This window comes from Triturus cristatus, chromosome 12 (assembly GCF_964204655.1).
Source record: "Triturus cristatus chromosome 12, aTriCri1.1, whole genome shotgun sequence".
Taxonomy (NCBI): Eukaryota; Metazoa; Chordata; class Amphibia; order Caudata; family Salamandridae; genus Triturus; species Triturus cristatus.
In genome coordinates, this window is record NC_140595.1 from 588,719,706 (window position 1) to 588,738,224 (window position 18,519).

The window sequence follows — 18,519 nt, forward strand, 5'->3', positions numbered from 1 at the left end:
TCTTCCATCTGGTACCTCTGTTCCTCCAGTACCCTTTGAGCCTCCCTCCAGGATCTGATCCTCACAACAGGAGTCGGCGGCGCCGTAACCGAATCCGCCGCCGCCGGCGTCGAACGTGGATCCAGAGGAGCAGCCGGCGTCGAATGAGGCCGAGCCGGCGTCGGTGAAGATGGAAGCCGCGTTGATGTCCTCGGCGCCGGTAAATGCCAAAACGGCGTCGCTGGGAAAAATGGCATGAAGGGAGCCTGAGGGTAAGATTGAAGAACTCCCAAGCTGAAAGCCATAGGACCCATGGGACCCGAAGGCGCACCAGAGGGGTACAAGGCTCTGGAAAAGACCCCATACATAGCATTTAGATAATGCGTCGGATCTTGACCTGGGCCTGGAAACGAAGGATATGGCTCAGGCTGAGGCATCACCTGACTCGGGCCGATCGGCACCGATGGTGGAACCAGCGGAGTCGAGGACTCATCCGGAGCTGGAAGACCGTCAACTGGAACCGGAGATGGAGCCTGCGTCGGAGCCGGAGAATGCTCCGGTGAAGCAGCAGGCGATGTCAGACCAACAGGAGAATCGGGAACAGAGACAGGAGAAGGAGATACAAAGTCCTTTCGACGTCGAGAAGGTGAGGTCGATCTCGGAGCCGCATCCCTGTCTGAGTGATGTCGAGATCTGTGCCTCTTCTTTTTCTCATGTTTCTTGGACTTGGAAGCATGCCCCTACGTCGACTTCGACACCGACCTCGATCTTCTCCGACCTCTTTTCTCCTTTTTCATCCTGGCGATGAATAACTTGGCCTCCCTTTCCTTGAGAGCCTTTGTGCTCATCTTGCGGCAGCATGAACATCCTTCGACATCGTGATCCGATGAAAGGCACCATACTCAGTCCTCATGCGGATCCGTAATCGACATGTGCTTACCACACTCCCTGCAAGGTTTAAACCCGGACTTCTTAGTCGACATCTTCAGCTGCAGACAAGAAGAAAGAGAGAGATACCAGCAGAAAAACAAAGTATCCAGCTAAAGCTACAATGAGATTCCCGAAAACCATTACCGTCGACGGCGCGGAAAAAAGGGAACTGACGTCATCACGCCGACGAGGTCTTTTTATGAATCCGGTGACGTCAGCGGAGCCGCGTGCGGAGCTGTGTCTCGGTGACATCGTCTTTGACCTCATCAGCGTGGAGTGCTACAAAAGTTTCCGAATGTTGCTGGCGCAGGGGATATTCACAAGGTGAGGAATCCACTGGCAGATGTATCCATCAGAAAAGCTGCTACTGGAGCCAGACATTTGGTGAAAATTCTTGGAGCCGACTTAAGGCCAAATGGCAGTACCTTGAACTGGTAATGGCTTCCGGCTACGGCAAATCGAAGGTACTGCCTGTGGGAGGATGGATGGGGATGTGAAAATATGCATCTTGTAGGTCTAAGGTGGTCATATGATCCCCTGGGTTTAGAAGTAATAAAATGTCCTGAAGAGAGACCATGCGGATGGACTGCTTTTTGAGATGAGTGTATAGAGTTCTCAAATCCAGGATCGGACGCCATTGCCGTAAGTTCTTGCGTACCAGAAAGAAAAGGGAAAATAATCCCATCCCTCTGTGGGAGTTTGGCACCGGTTCTATTCCTCCTTTTCGGAGCATTGCAAAAATTTCCGAATGTATGAGATGTAGGTGTTTTACCTCCTGCCGTCCTGGAGGAGTACAAGGTGGGATCTGGAGAAACGCCAACGTATGGCCGAATTGTATTAAATTGGGGACCCATTGGTCCTTGGTTATATTTTGCCACCGGTGAAGGTGAAAACATTTTTGCCCCCCTAGGAGAACTTGTGGAAAGGTGGGAATAAAAATAGCTGGAGCCTGAAGTTCGTCATTGACGTCGTGATGTATCCTTTCCCTGACGTCCTGCTCTTCTTCTGAGGGCAGACTTAGAATACACCCCTGACTGTGGCTGTCGCTGAACATACTGTTGCCGATATGGCTGGGAAGATGTAGCGTATGAGGAGTATCTATACTGCTGATATCCTCCACTGTAGGAAGGAAGGCTCCTTCCTCTAGCTCCTCTATAGGGCACTTTTGGATACTGAAGCATCCCTAAAGCCTTCGCTGTGTAAGTATCTTTCTTAATATCTATTAGTTCATCGTCGATGTGCTTCCCAAATAAAGCTTCTCCATCGAATGGAAGGTCTAGGATCTTATTTTGAACTTCCGGTCTAAACGAAGAAGATCGGAGCCATCCTTGACGGCGTAACACCGCTGCACCGCCTAGCGATCTGAATGCTGTAGTTGCGATATCCATTGCACAATCTATAACCTCTGCAGATGCTCTCTCGCCCTCCTGGAGAATTTTCTTAACTTCTGGTTTGCTCTCTTCTGGAAGTTGATCCATATACGGAGCCAGGTCACACCACATTTCTCTGTTATATCTACCCAGTATGGCAAGGGCATTAATTTCTCTGTCAATCAGAGCTGACATGGATGAAAAACGCCTACCGGCATTATCCAGGCGACTGCCTTCCCTATAAGGAGGAGTGGAGATGGGTGGCAATGGGTTTTCGGATTTTCACTGAGCTGCCTGAGAGAATACCGAATCCGGTTTGGGATGGCCCACCAAACACGCTGGAGCATCCTCTAGGGCCTTGTATTTCTTTTCCAACCTGGATAGCACTGGTGTCACTGTCACTGGTGTTTTCATGACCTTGAGTCTTTCCTACCATATATGACCTATAATGGGAATAGCCCTCACTGATTTCCTAATGGGCTCTTTAAAATCATATAAAAAACAGTCCATTTAGGGGTAGCCGGCATTGGTAGATCAAATCTCTTTGCAGCTCTCTCTAACAAATTATGAAACCCACCAATATCCTCTGGTGGTGAGTCAACGGGCACCAGAGAAGGAGAAGAAGGCATGGGAATGTAGTAGACGTCCCACTCTCTTTGCGGATCTCTAAGCTCTCCCTCTTCCTGATCGTCATCCGTAGTACCCGGATCCTGTTGAGGGACTGATGGAGGTGATTTCTGTAGAGGTTCCGCCAGTATAGTTTAAACCCTCTTTGGAGTAGACGGAATAGACCGTGGACGAGGAAGTGATGATTTTATTTCCTGAGGTACAGGTGTTGGGGGGAATCGCTTCCTGTAGTCAGCCAACATGAATTGTAGGTCCGTTAACAAAGATCAAGGCATGCAAACTACCTCCTCCTCATAATCCAGATGGTATTGTCGCTGAGGAATATAGTCTTGAAATTCTCCATATTCCTCCTCAAAATCATCCTCTTGACATTTAACATGCAGCTGGGACGGGCTACTAGCGTAGCCAAAGGGCCCATCATCTTCTTCAGAATCCTGTTCTTCCAACAGGTGAGAAGGCAAAAGAGGTGCAACCTTGCTAGGTGAGGTAATTTCCGGTGTAATTTTCCTTGTTCTAGTTTTTTCTGTTGCATCCAGTGTTTTTTCCCTCATCGACGAGATCGCAGACGAGAAGCAGCTGTTGGCGGTGATTTGGAAACCATCGGCGATGATATAACCGCTGTCGATGTTGTCGTTACCGTCGTCGTCGACCTTGCCGTCGGCACTGTCCTCGTAGCTGTCTTCATCGTCGTCAACGACGATACCGGCATCGACATCATACTCGACAGTGACAAAACCTTCGACGACGGAGCCCCCAGCGCCGCCGTCAACGCAGATGTTTTCTTTGACAACAGGCGAACTTCAACCTTCGTCAACGACGACAGAGATGGTTTCTTCGTCGATGGTACCATTGACGATGGAGCTTTTGTCGACGGCTTTCCTTCAGGAAGCACTGAAGAAGGTTTTTTGAAGGAGTGCCTGACTTGAGGGGGTGTATTAGGCAGCTCAGTACTCGCCTTTTTTGGCTGTTTATCCCCCGAAGAATGTCCCTTCCTCTCCTTTTCATGTTTGTGAGGACATTTTGAGGGACTGCGCCCATGCGACCCATGAGAGGCCTTTTTAAGGGCCTTTCCTGGACGTTCACCAGATGAATGGGCGTGAGGTGATCTTCCCCTCTTATGGGACCTCCTGGATGAAGAAGAGGATGCTTCATCACTGTCCTTACTTGAAATCACCTCTTTTCTGGCTCGGAGTTTCTGAAGCCATATAAGGAGCCACTCACGATCTTTTAAGGTTTTATTAGAAAAGGTACGACATACCTTGCATTCCTTTGCCTTATGATTGGGATATAGGCAATAAATACAGTCTTCATGAGGGTCATCTGTATAAAGCTTTTTCTTCAAACAGGTAGCACAGTCTCTAAAGAGACCCTTTTTCTCCTTTTCCAACATAATTATACCAGAATGTTGACAAACCAGCACTGAAGATGGATCTTGTAGTTGTAGAATGCTGAAATGAATCCAAGAACTCTTTCTAAATTAACTATAAGGAAGAGAAAACTGAGCAGACCTCAGAGGAAACTCCATAGCACAGGAGTGTTCTAGAGGGTGAAGGGTCCTGATTGGTTCAAGAATTACTTTTGGTCTCTTTTACAAAATGAGAGATATAGGTTGAAATGGGCCTAGGCCTAGTTTCTGCTTTGTATTGGTTTAGTATTGCTTTTTTGATGTACCTGGGACTCCCATCTCGATGACGGGGAATGATTCAAGCATGTGCATCTATAAAAGTTCCAATACTGGAGTAACACAGATTTTCTACCATTATTAAATACATTTGCTGATTGCAGAAGTAAGGCTTGCAGTAGGTATGTCTTACCCACAAGTACCATTTGGCTGTTTATGACAAAATTAGACAGTGTCCTGCATTTCACTTGTGTCATAAATCATCAGAAACAGACTCTGACATGACTGATGCATTACCTGCACAAAATGGACATAAATGTTTTCACTGTGTGCATAGAGGAAAGCAGCTCAATAATGGCCTGCATAATGATGGAGCTCCTAAGAGACGAAACGTGGTGCAAGACAGAATGAGGTAAATAAAAAAATGATAAAACCTTAAAAATAGCACAACAGAGCAAACATCTTCCAAACAAACACGACTATAAGCCAATTCTAGCTCATACACATATACATGAATTGCAAACTTGAAAATGAATCAAAGCACATACCGAGAGTAAGAGGGGTCTGGATTGACAAAGCAGCAAACTCTGTACCACCTGTGAGCTGTAGTTTAATGTTAACGGGCATGAATAATTTCTATTCTCATCACTAGTTAGAGGTTGTTCCCATTAACTCACAAAGAGTTATATAAAAAGGAATAAATAACAGCGGGTGCTCTCAAAGACAGTACTAGTACTACAAAAAAAAAACCTTACACATGTGGGGATCTATTTTCACCAATGTCTGGATTAAGTGCCATATTACAATCAGTATCATGATCCTCACAGTGATTTCCAGTGTTGGAGCTAGAGCCATTAGGTGACGCCTCAGTTAGTTTTACAATATTAGATACCCCACCTATAAAGTATTCATGCCAGATTCTTGCAGTGACCTGTACCATTTTTATCAAAATCTCAGACTCCGGGGGCATGGCTTGGAGCCCGGCAGGAATGGAGGTGTCGGGGTAAGGCTCCCAGACCGAGGAGGATAAATCGTGCCCAGAGCATTCTACCTGTGACGCGTTTGGGGAAAACGAACGAGTGAACTGAAGCGTGAAACGATGCAGCCCTTCCGCTCATAGCTCCGGTAACTTTAAAGCTCTTATTTGAGGAAAGATGCACATCTGAGACGGCCGCAATTTTTAAGTTTTTATCGCGGCACGCTCGCGCTTTTCTTTTCAAAAGTAGCGATCCTACTGGCTTTTAATGCTCATGTTAGACTTCCTCATGCTTGGGAAATGCTTTTCCAATACTCAGCAGAGGTCTACAGTGGCGCGTTAACCCAGTTTCACCTCACCTTTTTATAAGTGTGAGGTGATGTGGTTACGGCCGCCATTTTGTGTTTACTCTTTACCATAATTGTGATTAATCCTCATTATCAATATAAGGTGCATTGGCTTCCTCTATACTGCACCACAAAGTCCTCCTTAGGAACATTTTCATGTGGTTAATGCCTCCTTGACTCAAATGCCTTGCGGAATTATCTAAAGCGATTGAATTCTTCATTTTTGAGACGCTGACCACGTAAACTTCTGGCATTCAAGGGCTCTTATTATTTATTTATTTATTGGGACTGCTATATCTTATTATCCGTTCTGACGGCGTGGTCCTGCTCAGCTTCACATTCATTCTGAAGGCTCGCTCCCACTCTGTTTCCAAGTCTCTTAATTTCACAGTCTGATAGGCAGAAAAAAAGGTTCCTTTTGTACTGTTTCGAAAACAAAGCACATTTTTATCAAAAATTCAACAGTTTTTTCTAAATTCTCTCAACTGGAATCCTTGGGGATCCTTGACATTGATCACTGTAACACAAATATGGAACCCACGCAAACTGCGACAGGAAACTCTAACGTGAAACGTTTAGAGAAAGATCCTCCCACACCACCTAAACCGACTTCCCAGTCTCAATGGAACTATTACTTCAAGAAATAAGAGCTCTCAGACCTTTTGTGGAGGAAACAAACACCAAACTACAAATCCTTTCGGATAATTGGTCCCAATTAGATGTTAGACTTACAACAGTGGAGCAAAATGTTTCCTCTTTCCAAGACACCACCAAATGCGTTACCTCCTTACAATCTCAAGTTTCTTCACTACAAAAACAGGTCGAGGACCTTGAAAATCGAAATAGGAGGAATAATTTACGTATTTATAATTTAGCAGAAGGTGTTGAGGGGGCAGATCCCATTGCTTTTTTTTAAAAACTTTCCTTCCCAAGATTCTTCATCTGCCAGAAGGAACCTCATTGAATATCCAACGCATCCAAAGACTGGGCCGCATCACCACCAATTCTTCATCTTCTCAGAGGCCGAGAGGTGTCATTTTTCTACTTTCTTGATTATACAGATCTGTTAAAGATTCTGGCCGCTGCCAGGGCTACTCAAAAAATTTCTTGGTCTGGTGCTACTTTATTTTTTGCACAGGATTATTCAAGAGCTACCACATCAAGACGCAAAGCCTTCCTCGACATGAGACCAGCTCTTCGTTCTTTGGGTGCCAGATATGGCCTTTTCCATCCATGCTTGTTTAAAGTTACTTATAACAACAAAACCACTTCATACAAGGACCCAGTGCGATTGCAAAGCTTCTTAAATGCACATATGACTGATTTTATGGACTCTTCAAGACCATCCTCCTCACATGTCACTTGATTTGCATAAGGCACTTCTTCAAGTTACCATTTTTTCATTTAATGCAGGTTTTATGCTATTATATATGCACACTTGTTTTGCATTTTAGTGTTATCTTTGATATTGCTAATTAATGTTATATGTATCTTCTATGTATCTTCTTTTTTCAGGTTTATATTTAGCATATATGCTAAAATTAATTTGTTTACTCCAATTCTTCTTTTTTTAGCTTCCACAGTTACATCTTTGTTTTGGCGTGATCCCCTCCCGGTTCGGTCTAGTCCTCGCTGGACATCTCATCTGCTCCATGTGGCTCCACCTATCCCTCCTTTTATGTTCCCTTCGTGTAGGTATGTCGTTCATTTGGTCCTTTGCTCTTTGTTGTGTTTCACAATTTAACTTTTTTCTTCAATGTGGTGTCAGTCATAGTTCTTCCTCATCTCATCCTCTCTCACGCATTTCATCTCGTTATTCCATCATCCTTTCTTTCTAACTCCTTACTTCTTCTTTATTCATTCATTATTTCTTTCCTTCTCTATTCACTAACTTCTCCCTTTGCCTAAGGTGAGAGGGGGTCGATTTTATATCATAGCGTGACCCAGGCCCGTTCTGTCCACACCTGAGGTATGAGACCCTTGTCCTTGCTCTGCCAGCCTAATTTGTAGGCCGTATTAAATTGACCAGAGGGTCCTGTGTTACTATATAACAAATACCCTGGGACATCCTTACCACTCAGCCAGCATAAAACCACTGTGTAGGCCCTTCTGTTCAATATGTAAGCCTCTTTGTTAGATTGACCATTTCCTGTATAACAGGCTAAGGGCAGGTTTGATTCAAATCATATCCAGCTCCTCTCTCTGTGAGGCCTCCTGCTCCAAACTAAGAGCCCCCACCCTACTCGTGTGCGAAGTTCACTGTCTCAAGGTTCAACATCCCCCTGTTCTTTCGACATACAGCAGACTGCATCCTGGGCTGGTACATAATATTAGGGAAGTTGCCAAGCTAAGGAATACAGGACGTGTAAATTTATATATGTGTATACAGAATCCCTTTGCAATACACATTTTTTCTGCTTGCCCATCCAAATTACGGCAAGTGCCTTGCCTGAGATATGACCTTTCACCTAGCTCACGTAACACAGTTACTGGAAAGGGCATCACCATGTATGGTAAAATATTAGAACCATACCGTAAGTCACGAGGTAGACGTGGCATGAGATGACGATACCGTAGGCACTTCTGACCACCTTAAAGAGTATAAGAAGGGAGACCACAGAGACATCTTTGGACTACCCCACCTGTCTGTTGGTAGATGGTAGGCGGGTGTGGGTGGTTCCCAAGAGCTTTTGTTTTTTGTTTTTAAGATGCAATTTAACTTGCCAATATATTTGCTGTATATGCTAGGTATGCTATTTTGCTATGCTATTTTGTCCCTAAATTGGTGTTTTCTTATTGAACATTCCATACTTATATCACATTTGCAAAGCTGCTTTCTTTTAGGTTTTAGGTAGGTACGTGAGTATTCTCAGTATTTTGGATCAAGTGTGTTTTGCATTCTGAGATTGTTTTCCTTGATTTAACTTATGTTTTTCATAATGCATTTATAAATGTGTCTTTGAGGTTTAGTCTCTCCCTCTTTCAGACAGTACAATAGTTTTAATACAGAAATGCCGTCTTATCCATGTGACTATCTGGATTCTGTAATTTGTATTTTTATGCCTTTGTCTTGCAGTTTTTGAAGTTGCACCTTCTTAATTAAACTGCTAAAACTCTCAGTATCAGTTTCCATGGCTCACATGTCCGTTTCCTTCATTTTTACAGCGAGCGTTCCCAGACACCCCGGCTCAAATTAAGGTGCCCCTTTTGTCCCTAGCTCACTCCCTCGCTCACTCCGTGAAGGCTCCAAGAGCTCTGTGCTCAGCACCCTGCCCTCTTGACCCTTAAATAAAGCTCCCTCCAACAAAGGTTTCTGATGTCCAACTCTCATTCTCTTTTTTATTTGAATTCCTATTACTCTTCCTACTTTCCCTTTTCTCTTTCATTGGTATAAGGTATTGTTATAACAAACTTGTTTTTACCTCACAGTTTTGAATTACTCCATCTTTGATTATTTTTGTCACTAAAAATCATTTCATGGAACATTAGGGGTCTGAACTGTCCCATCAAAAGACAGCGGATACTTACTCATCTAGCTAAATTGAGTGCTGATATAGTTTTTCTACAAGAAACCCATCTTACAGAAGTTGAATCACTAAAATTAAAAAGTGGTTGGGTGGGGGACGTTTTCTCTTCTCCAGGCGATGGAAAACGTTATGGAGTACTGATACTTTGTCGTAAGTCACTTCCAATCTCATTCGTTTCACAACATTATGACACTGATGGCAGATAGCTAAATGTTAAATTATTGCTAAAGGATGTTCCAGTTTCCCTTTTTAATGTTTATGGCCCTACATTTGGTGAACCCTCTTTTTGGTCCACAATGGCCAAACAAATCTCACACTCTATGGAAGATAATTTTGTTGTAGCTGGTGACTGTAATCAGGTCTTTGACCCTTTTGTTGATAGAAATCCAAAATTTTCCTTTGTTCCTAACAAACCCCATAAATCTTTTGTTCACACTATCACTCAACATAGACTTCTAGATGCTTGGCGCTTATGTAATCCGACCACTAGAGAAAACACTTTCTATTCCCCCACCCATCATACCCAGTCAAGGATTGATCATCTTTTTGTTTCCCACAACATCTCTCAAACACTCTCATATGCGGAAGTAGGCCCTATTTTACTTTCAGATCATGCTCCTGTTTCAATTGGCATAGACATTTTACCTAAATCCTCACTCCCTAGAAGATGGCGTTTTAATAATGCTCTTCTCTTAAACCCAGAGTTCACTGCTTCCTTCACTACTTTTTTAATGGATTTTTTTTAATTAATCACAATGAGCATATGCAATTTTCCACTATATGGGACACATTTAAAGCTTCAGCACGGGACTTCATCATTGCTTTTGTAGCCAAGAAGCACAAAATTGCACGTACACACACTCAAAATCTCCTCCATATTAAAAAACTGGAACATGCTTACTACACATCCCATTTGCAAGACTGCTTAACAGCCCTTATAAATGCTAAATTGCAATTCAACAAAAAGTCTACTGACGATGCGTCCTTATATTTGTTAAAATCCAGTGCTAAGTTTTATGGAGGCCGAAATTAAGCGAGGAAAATATTAGCTAATTATTTAAAAATTAGGCAAAACAAATCAAACATAGAATCGATTTATGACACAAATTCAGATTTAAAATTTAAAGATGCCGAAATCTTAAGCGAATTTTCCCTTTTTTACAAATCTTTATATTCATCTGAAACACAGCCCACAGATCAGTCTCTCTCACATTTCTTTTCTAACATACCTAAACCCCAACTTTCTTCCCAGGATTTATCCCCTCTGGAGTTAGATATTACACAGCATGAACTCCTTACAGCGCTACAGCATCTTAGAAAAGATAAAGCGCCTGGTCCAGATGGTTTTACCGTTGAATTTTATCTCCACTTTTCCAAACTTCTTTTGCCTAAACTACACTCCTGAATGGATTCTCTAACCTCCTTGAATAGATCCTCTGGTTCCTTTTCGGAGGCTCATATCTGCATCATTCCTAAAGATGGCAAAGATTCCAGACTTTGCAAAAATTATAGGCCTATCTCCCTGGTTTACATTGACTACGACATTTTTTCCAAAGCATTAGCTCTCCGACTAGACTCCTACCTACCGAAATTGCTGGGAAAGGAAGAATCAGGCTTTGTTAAAGGTTGATTTATTACAGATAATACACAACTTCTTTTTGATGTGTTATCCAAGTCCCCCCGCTTAAAACACTCTTTTTTTTTTTTAACTTTATTTTTCGTTTTCCAACAAACAATCGCAATACACCCCCCACCCCCCCGACATCAGAGCACGGCAGTACATACAGATACAATCCAGAAATGAAAAATCATGCCTACTTCTGTGGTAGCTCAAAGTGAGACATGGCTCAGGCCATAACATGTGAGTGACTGGTCCAGCCCCATTCATTATCGTACAGGAGCCGCCTCGCCTTCATCGCCCCCCCCCTCCCCTCCCCCTCAGAAGGCAGCGGGGAATACAACTCTCCACTCGTTCCCTCCGACTCACTCTGCGACCCTTGCCCCTCCACCGCCAATCCCTCCATACACAGAACTCGCCATGCCAGAAGGTCCTCCTGTAATTTTTCATCCCTCCTAGACCACTGCATGTGTGTTTCTTCCGCCAGTGTCCATTCCCTCACATCCCTGAGCCACGTATCAAGCTCCGGGGCTTTCAGTCCCATCCAGGTAATTGCGACCCTGCGCCTCGCCAACACCAGCATCAACTGCAGCAATTTATAAGCTAATTTCCGTTTCCGTCGTTTGGGAACCAGGGCCAACAGGCAGTGCAGGGGTGACCGTTGGATTCGGAGGCCAGTGGCAGCCACGATGCGGCCCACCACTCCTACCCAGAACCGCTCGACCAGCGGGCAGTCCCAGGCCAAGTGTAAAAATCCCGCCCCTGCTGTGCCACACCGAGGGCAGTCGTCGCCCCTGCCCGTTCCAAATCTACTCAGCGCCTTCGGAGTAAGGTAGGTGCGGTGCATAAAGTTAAAATGGGTGAGCTTAAACCGCGCATTACAGGACACTCGCCTCGTCAATGCTCCGATTCGCGCACATTGCCCTTGATCCAATGGCTCTCCCAAGTCCGCTTCCCAGGCCGCCCACGCCGGAGGCTCCGGCGGAGCCGAGTCGCGTTTCATCGCCGCATATAACAGGGCAATCAATCTGCGGCCCCGGCCGCACGTCAAGATTACATGAAGGGTCTGAGTCGTCGAGGGAATCTCCGGGCACTGCGGCCAGACCGAACGAACAACCGCACGCAGCCCTTGATAATGTAGGTATTGTCCCCCACGAAGGCCATAAAATTCCTCCGCTTGCTCAAATGACAGGAAGGTGTCCGAGGGGTACAGGTCTGCCAACACTTCGCAACCCCCCTCCTTCCAATCCCGGTAGGACACCTGGCGTTCCAGGTCCACCATGGGGGCCAGTATCCAAATTGGCAATTCCCTATGAAAGGGTGCCACACCTAAGACCCGCTCGATAAACCGCTGCCATACCTGAGCCGTATGTGTCACCACATAGGGCAACGCAGCATCCGCCCCCGAGCCCCGCATCAAAGCCAATTGAAGGTCCTTTGCCGTAGCCCTTCCCGCCAATAATCGCGTCTCCCACATGTCCCTGTCTGCAAACCATCGGGCTGCTGGTAGGAGCTGCGCTGCATAATAATACAAATCGAAGCGTGGGGCTTCCAATCCCCCCTCCTCATAAGCGCGCACGACCGTCCTGAGGGCCACCCTACTGCGGCCCCCCGCCCAAAGCAGGGAGGTCAACAGAGAATTGAGGGTCCGGAAAACCCTAGGAGGGAGAGGGCACAGCGTGTTCTGGAGGATGTACAACGTCCGTGGCAGCATTACCATCTTGGCCACAGCCAGGCGTCCCATTAGGGAAAGCGGCAGGGCGTTCCAAAACGTCACAGACTGCCGAAGTGCAGCGATCACTCGATCAATATTCCGTGCGAACGCCAATTCCTCCGTGGCGGCCACCTGAATACCCAAATACCGGAAACTTGTTTGTTCCCAGCGCAACCCGAGCTCCGGCAGGTCCGCAGAGGGCGCTGCATCAAAGCCCGAGAGCGGGAAGATAAGAGATTTGCTGCGGTTAATTCTCAGACCCGAGGCCTCCCCAAAACGATCCAGGTGGTGCAGCAAGACCGGAAGCGCCTCCGTCGGCGCCCTCAAATAAAACAAGCGTTACATCAAAAACAATTGATGGACGGAATACTGACAATACAGACATTCTCCCCCAGTCAAGAGATCTGGGTTAAATCCATCGTTCTTTTGCCCACTACACCACCCCAGTTTAGACATGGCCATATGCAAATCAGTCTTGACCCTGTGCCTCATGGGAACAGTCCAGCCCGAACTGCCAAGCCATGTCTTCCCTGGACCGGAATCAAGCATCCTAGGACCGGTTTCTGGCTATCAGCCGTCATCAGCCAGGATAGCTTGACTCCAGTGGCGTAGTGAGCACGGGTCCCACGTCTGGGAATTCCCATCCCACTTAGGGCGAAAAGCGTTACAACAAACAATTGATGGACGGAATGCTGACAATGCAGACATTCTCCCCCAGTCAAGAGATCTGGGTTAAATCCATCGTTCTTTTGCCCACTACACCACCCCAGTTTAGATAAGGCCATATGCAAATCAGTCTTGACCCTGTGCCTCATGGGAACAGTCCAGCCCGAACTGCCAAGCCATGTCTTCCCTGGACCGGAATCAAGCATCCTAGGACCGGTTTCTGGCTATCAGCCGTCATCAGCCAGGATAGGGAAGGGTATGCCCAGACGTGGGTCCCTTGCTATCCATGCCACTGGAATCAAGCTATCCTGGCTGAAGAGGGGTGAAACCCCGAAACCGGTCCTAGGATGCTTGTTTCCAGTCCAGTGAGGACCTGGCTTGGCAGTTCGGGCTGGACTGTTCCCATGAGGCACAGGGTCAAGACTGATTTGCATATGGCTGGGTTCAAACTGGAACGTCATGGTGAGCAAAAAAACGATGGATTTAGGCCCAGATCTCTGTACTGGGGTGAATGTATGACATTGTTCTGCATTCTGTCCATCAATTGTTGTTTTTGCATTACTCAAATAAAACAAGGCATCATCTGCATGGAGCGATATGACATTATGCGTATCCCCCACCTGAATTCCCCATTGCTCCATTTCCGCCCGGATCGTGACGGCGAACGGTTCAATCGCCAGCGCGAAGAGGAGCGGCGAGAGGGGGCTCCCCTGTCTCGTGCCCTGTCCCAGCCGCCACTCCTCCGATCTCGCAGCACCCAGGCGCACCCTCGCCCTCGGTGCGCTATATAAGATCTGTATCCACCGGCGAAAGTTGGGCCCTAGGCCCACCCTCCGAAGGACCTCCTGTAAGTACGCCCAATCCACGGTGTCAAACGCCTTAGCCAGATCGATGGAGACCAACACCGTCCGCTCCTCGCGGTGTCGCACTTCATGCTGAATGTGGTTCAGGCGTCTAAGATTCATCGCCGTATTCCTCCCCGGGATGAACCCACATTGGTCCTGGTGCACTAGATGCGCCAAATGGGGAGCCAGCCTGGCGGCCAACAATTTTGTTAGAATTTTGACGTCCGTATTCAGCATGGTGATCGGGCGGTAGGACGCCGGGTCATACTTATCCCCCCCTGGTTTGAGGATCATACAGATTTCACCATGGGCCATTGTGCGTGGGAGGTCACCCTTCTCCCACGCCGCATGGAACACTTGCAGCAGAAGCGGGGCCAACTCATCCGTGAACTCTTGATAAAACTCTGATGGAAACCCATCACTGCCGGGCAATTTAGCTCGCGGCAGGCGGGCCAAAGCCCCGCGGACCTCCGCCAATGACAAGCCCTCCTCCAATCCTTCCCGATCCGAGTCCGCCAGAGTCGGCAGACTCAGCCCTTGTAAATACGGCAAGTATTGGGCCTCCGAGATATCTGGGGCCGCCTCATACACCTTCCTCAAATGCTTAAAACACTCTTTAGCGGCAATTGCACTGGACGCAGAGAAAGAGTTCTATAGAGTTGAGTGGACTTACCTGTTTTATACCCTTAGATGGTTTGGCTTTGGCCCTAAATTTACATCCTTAATCTCTCTTCTCTATTCTAATCCTGGTGTTGCAGTTTGTGCTAATGGTCTCATCTCCTCCTTCTTCGATTTAGGCAGAGGAGTCCGTCAAGGTTGTCCCCTTTCCCCTTTTTTATTTAATTTGGCACTGGAACCCTTTCTCTCTAAATTACGCCAAAACCCGAATTTACATGGTTTCCAATTGTCAAATTGCCATATTAAACTTGCAGCGTATACTGACAACATCTAGCTTTTTCTTTCTAATCCCAGTGAATCAATCCCTGCCTTTCTACCGGAGGTTCAGGCATACTCCCTTATTTCCGACTATAAGCTAAGTAATGACAAATGCGAAATTTTGCCCTTAACTAACTACACATTTAAATCGGAAATTAGCTCTTCCAATTTCACCTGGAGCCCTCACCATATTAAGTTTTTAGGACTACACATCACACCCCGTATTGCTGACACAGTAACATTGTGCATGAATAAATGTATCCAAAAGATCTCCGATCTAACTGCTAAGTGGCATCCCCTCTACTTATCTTGGTGGGGATACCATTAAGATGATGCTGTCGCCCATAGTTTTATATACTATCTCTAATATACCAGTCCCAATTCCTATTAAATCACTCAAGAGGATTGATTCTTTTCTCTCTTCCTTTTTATGGAATAATAAGAAATCCAGAATGTCTCTGATGAGGCTAATTCGCCCCGAAACTGAAGGTGGAGTGCATTTACCTGATTTTCAAGCATATCAGAAGGCATTCCTTCTACGTCAGGCCTCTCTACGGCTACTTGAACATCCAGACGACTGCCCGCTATGGACTTCAATTGAGCAACTTTTTCTATCTCCCTTTTCTTTTCAAGAATATGTTTCTTTTTCACACAAACCGCAATCCCTTTCTACCCCCATAATAAAATTGACTTTTAAACTCCTTCAAACATTTTCTCCTTCTACATATCAAACCACAGATTCCTTCTTTAACTCAACCATCTGGCATAATACATTTTTACTTATTAACAATAGACCCTTCTATTGGAAGGATTGGAGACAAAAGAGATTATTTGGGGTCCATCAATTATTCTCACACTCAGTCTTCATGACCTTTCCTTTGCTTAGACAATTGTTCCACTTACCTGCCTCATTTATTTCTAAGTACAATCTTTTAAAGGAAGCAGTGATGACCACATATACTCAAATACCAGGTACACCTATTAGTCCCAACAGCCTGACTTCTCTCCCGTATTTGCACATTCTCTTAAAAAGTTCGCCCAAAGCTTCCACCATATATAGTTTTTTACAAGGTAATGACATGACTGGACAGAAGTTTAAAATAGAAGAGGCATGGGAGCACGATCTTCAGATTTCTTGGCCAATTCCTTTATGGAAGAATTTATGGATCAAACTGCGAAAATCCTCCAGAGCAGCAAATACAACACAAACTTTATTCTTTATATATAATAGACTTTTATTATCACCACATGCCTTAAGTAAGAAACTTTCAATGGTGCCAGATGTTTGTTGGACATGTTCCTCTCCAAACGCTGATTTTATTCTCCTGTATATCTGTATGCAACTTTTGAAAACAAGTTTGGGCTCAGATTAACCACATTTTTGATACTAAGTTTCCTAATTCTTTTATTAATATTTTCTTGGGGAGCCTTTCAACTGTTTGGGAAAATGTGACGCTCAATGTAAAAAATTATTGACCTGTTGTTAGCAGTAGCATTTCAACAAATTACCATAAATTGGAAGGACTTTACAAACATTTTGCCACAATCATAGGTTAGATACAGCTTTTGTTTACCCCACAACATTGGCAACAAAACGTTTGGATTGGTGGTCGCCTGTTACAACATTTCTTGATATATGTGCCAAGAATCCCTTTCAGTTACGACCATCACAACAAGAAGTTCTTAAGCCCCCCTGATTCCCTAGACGTTCCTAATATTCTTTATATTTTATTTATAATGAGATTTTCTTTGCATTATTTGTATCCTGTATGTTGTTACTCATGAGTCTGATCCATATACTCTCCATATGGCATATTTTGAATGCATTATTCTGAGGTTATTATTTTGTATTTTTCACAGACACCTTTATACTTATCATTAAAGTTTCTTGAACTTAAAAAAATCTCAGATTCCGAAATGTCTGTGCTAAATTGTCAATGACCTCCAATATCTGTGTCACATGAGGACAATGACCTGTAATATCAGTGGCCACAACTGGCACTGATCCCTCTTTTTCATTGTAAAAGTACAAAATGAACTTGTGTAAATGCCTTACAATCTCATGCAGAGTCCTATAAACATTTCTGGGAAGCTCAGTATTTTCTAATATCAGAACCGAATATCACAATATTTTGCTGTGTCTGGAAATCATTAAAAAAGAGGGATACATTTCAAGTCTTTCCACATCACCACTGACCAGAATAGAAGTTTTAGTTCCAGTGTCTATTGAAGGACAATGTGCTGCCATTCTCTTTTCCATACCTGCACTGCTCCAGTTCTTCATCACTATTGCATGCTCTTTCTCGCAGTGTGCGCAACTCGGACTCCAACTTGCGAACAGACTGCTCGTGTCGCACCACCTCTGCAATGCGGTCACTCAGCTGGCCCTGAGTGGTTTGCAACGTGCTCTCTGCCAGAAGTACTTTTTCCTCATGGTGCGCTAGTTCCTGAGCTGTAGAAACAGAAGCAGTTACACATAGGATAGTTTTAGCAAGCATGAGAAAGTAGCAACAACTTCACAAGATCTAAGGAAAGCAAATTCATAACCATGAGCTTGCAAAATGAGTTAATCTTTCCGCTGCACTCAATGGAATACAGATGTGTTTCCTTCCCTTTCCCACCCTTGAGAGGCACTTACTTCTGCCTTTTAATTTTTTTAAAAAAAGTAAACATGCACGTTTCCAGGTTGGACACTATCTGTAAGAGGAATACAACACATTTAACACTTTCTAGGTGCTGTTCACCAGCTTTTGCATGGTTGCACACTTTGAAAAGCAAGTTTCGCACCGCTAATACTTAATTTGCAACAGTGAAAAGTCTGCCATCAGGCGCATAGTACACCATCATAAGTCTACAAATCCTGATTGTGTAAATCAGGATGCGGCCTTCTCAATAACATTTCTAGCATTGGTTTTTGTTTGCACTTTAGTATCATTTAGGTACGGAATAAAAATGTTGGAACCAGACCGTACAGTTAAAACGCTGTTTCTTCATAGCACATTAAAAGACTGTTCCAGGCATCCATCACCTATCACTGACAAACATCAAAACCATACTCCTACAGCTCTCCCCAATATGACCAACTTATGTATCCTCTAAATCAGGTTTATGGTTTTGAACTATTTGCTTATTTGTAAATTATATGTCAAAATGTATTTTTTTTAAATAATGTAAAATATATCCAACCCAAATAATGAAAAGCATCCTGTTTGTAGGATTTTATTCAAGAAAGGGACATTTGATTCTAAATATGATTTTTATTAACCTCATTCCATGATTATGGATGCAAGAGCATATGACAGTTAAATAGAAAAGAGCCATCTATGTAAGTCCATAAAACAGCCTAGGCTACTCTCTCATAAC

The 18,519-nt window shown here is 44.7% G+C and overlaps 1 protein-coding gene across 1 annotated transcript in view; it reads right to left on the reverse strand.

Moving 5' to 3' along the window:
- PMFBP1 (polyamine modulated factor 1 binding protein 1) overlaps positions 1-18,519 on the reverse strand; it is a 2,019,859-nt gene that overhangs the window by 674,871 nt on the left and 1,326,469 nt on the right. The window contains exon 33 of the mRNA XM_085636957.1: positions 17,419-17,608. Coding sequence (XP_085493083.1) covers positions 17,419-17,608 — 190 coding nt within the window. The remainder of the gene's footprint in view (positions 1-17,418; positions 17,609-18,519) is intronic.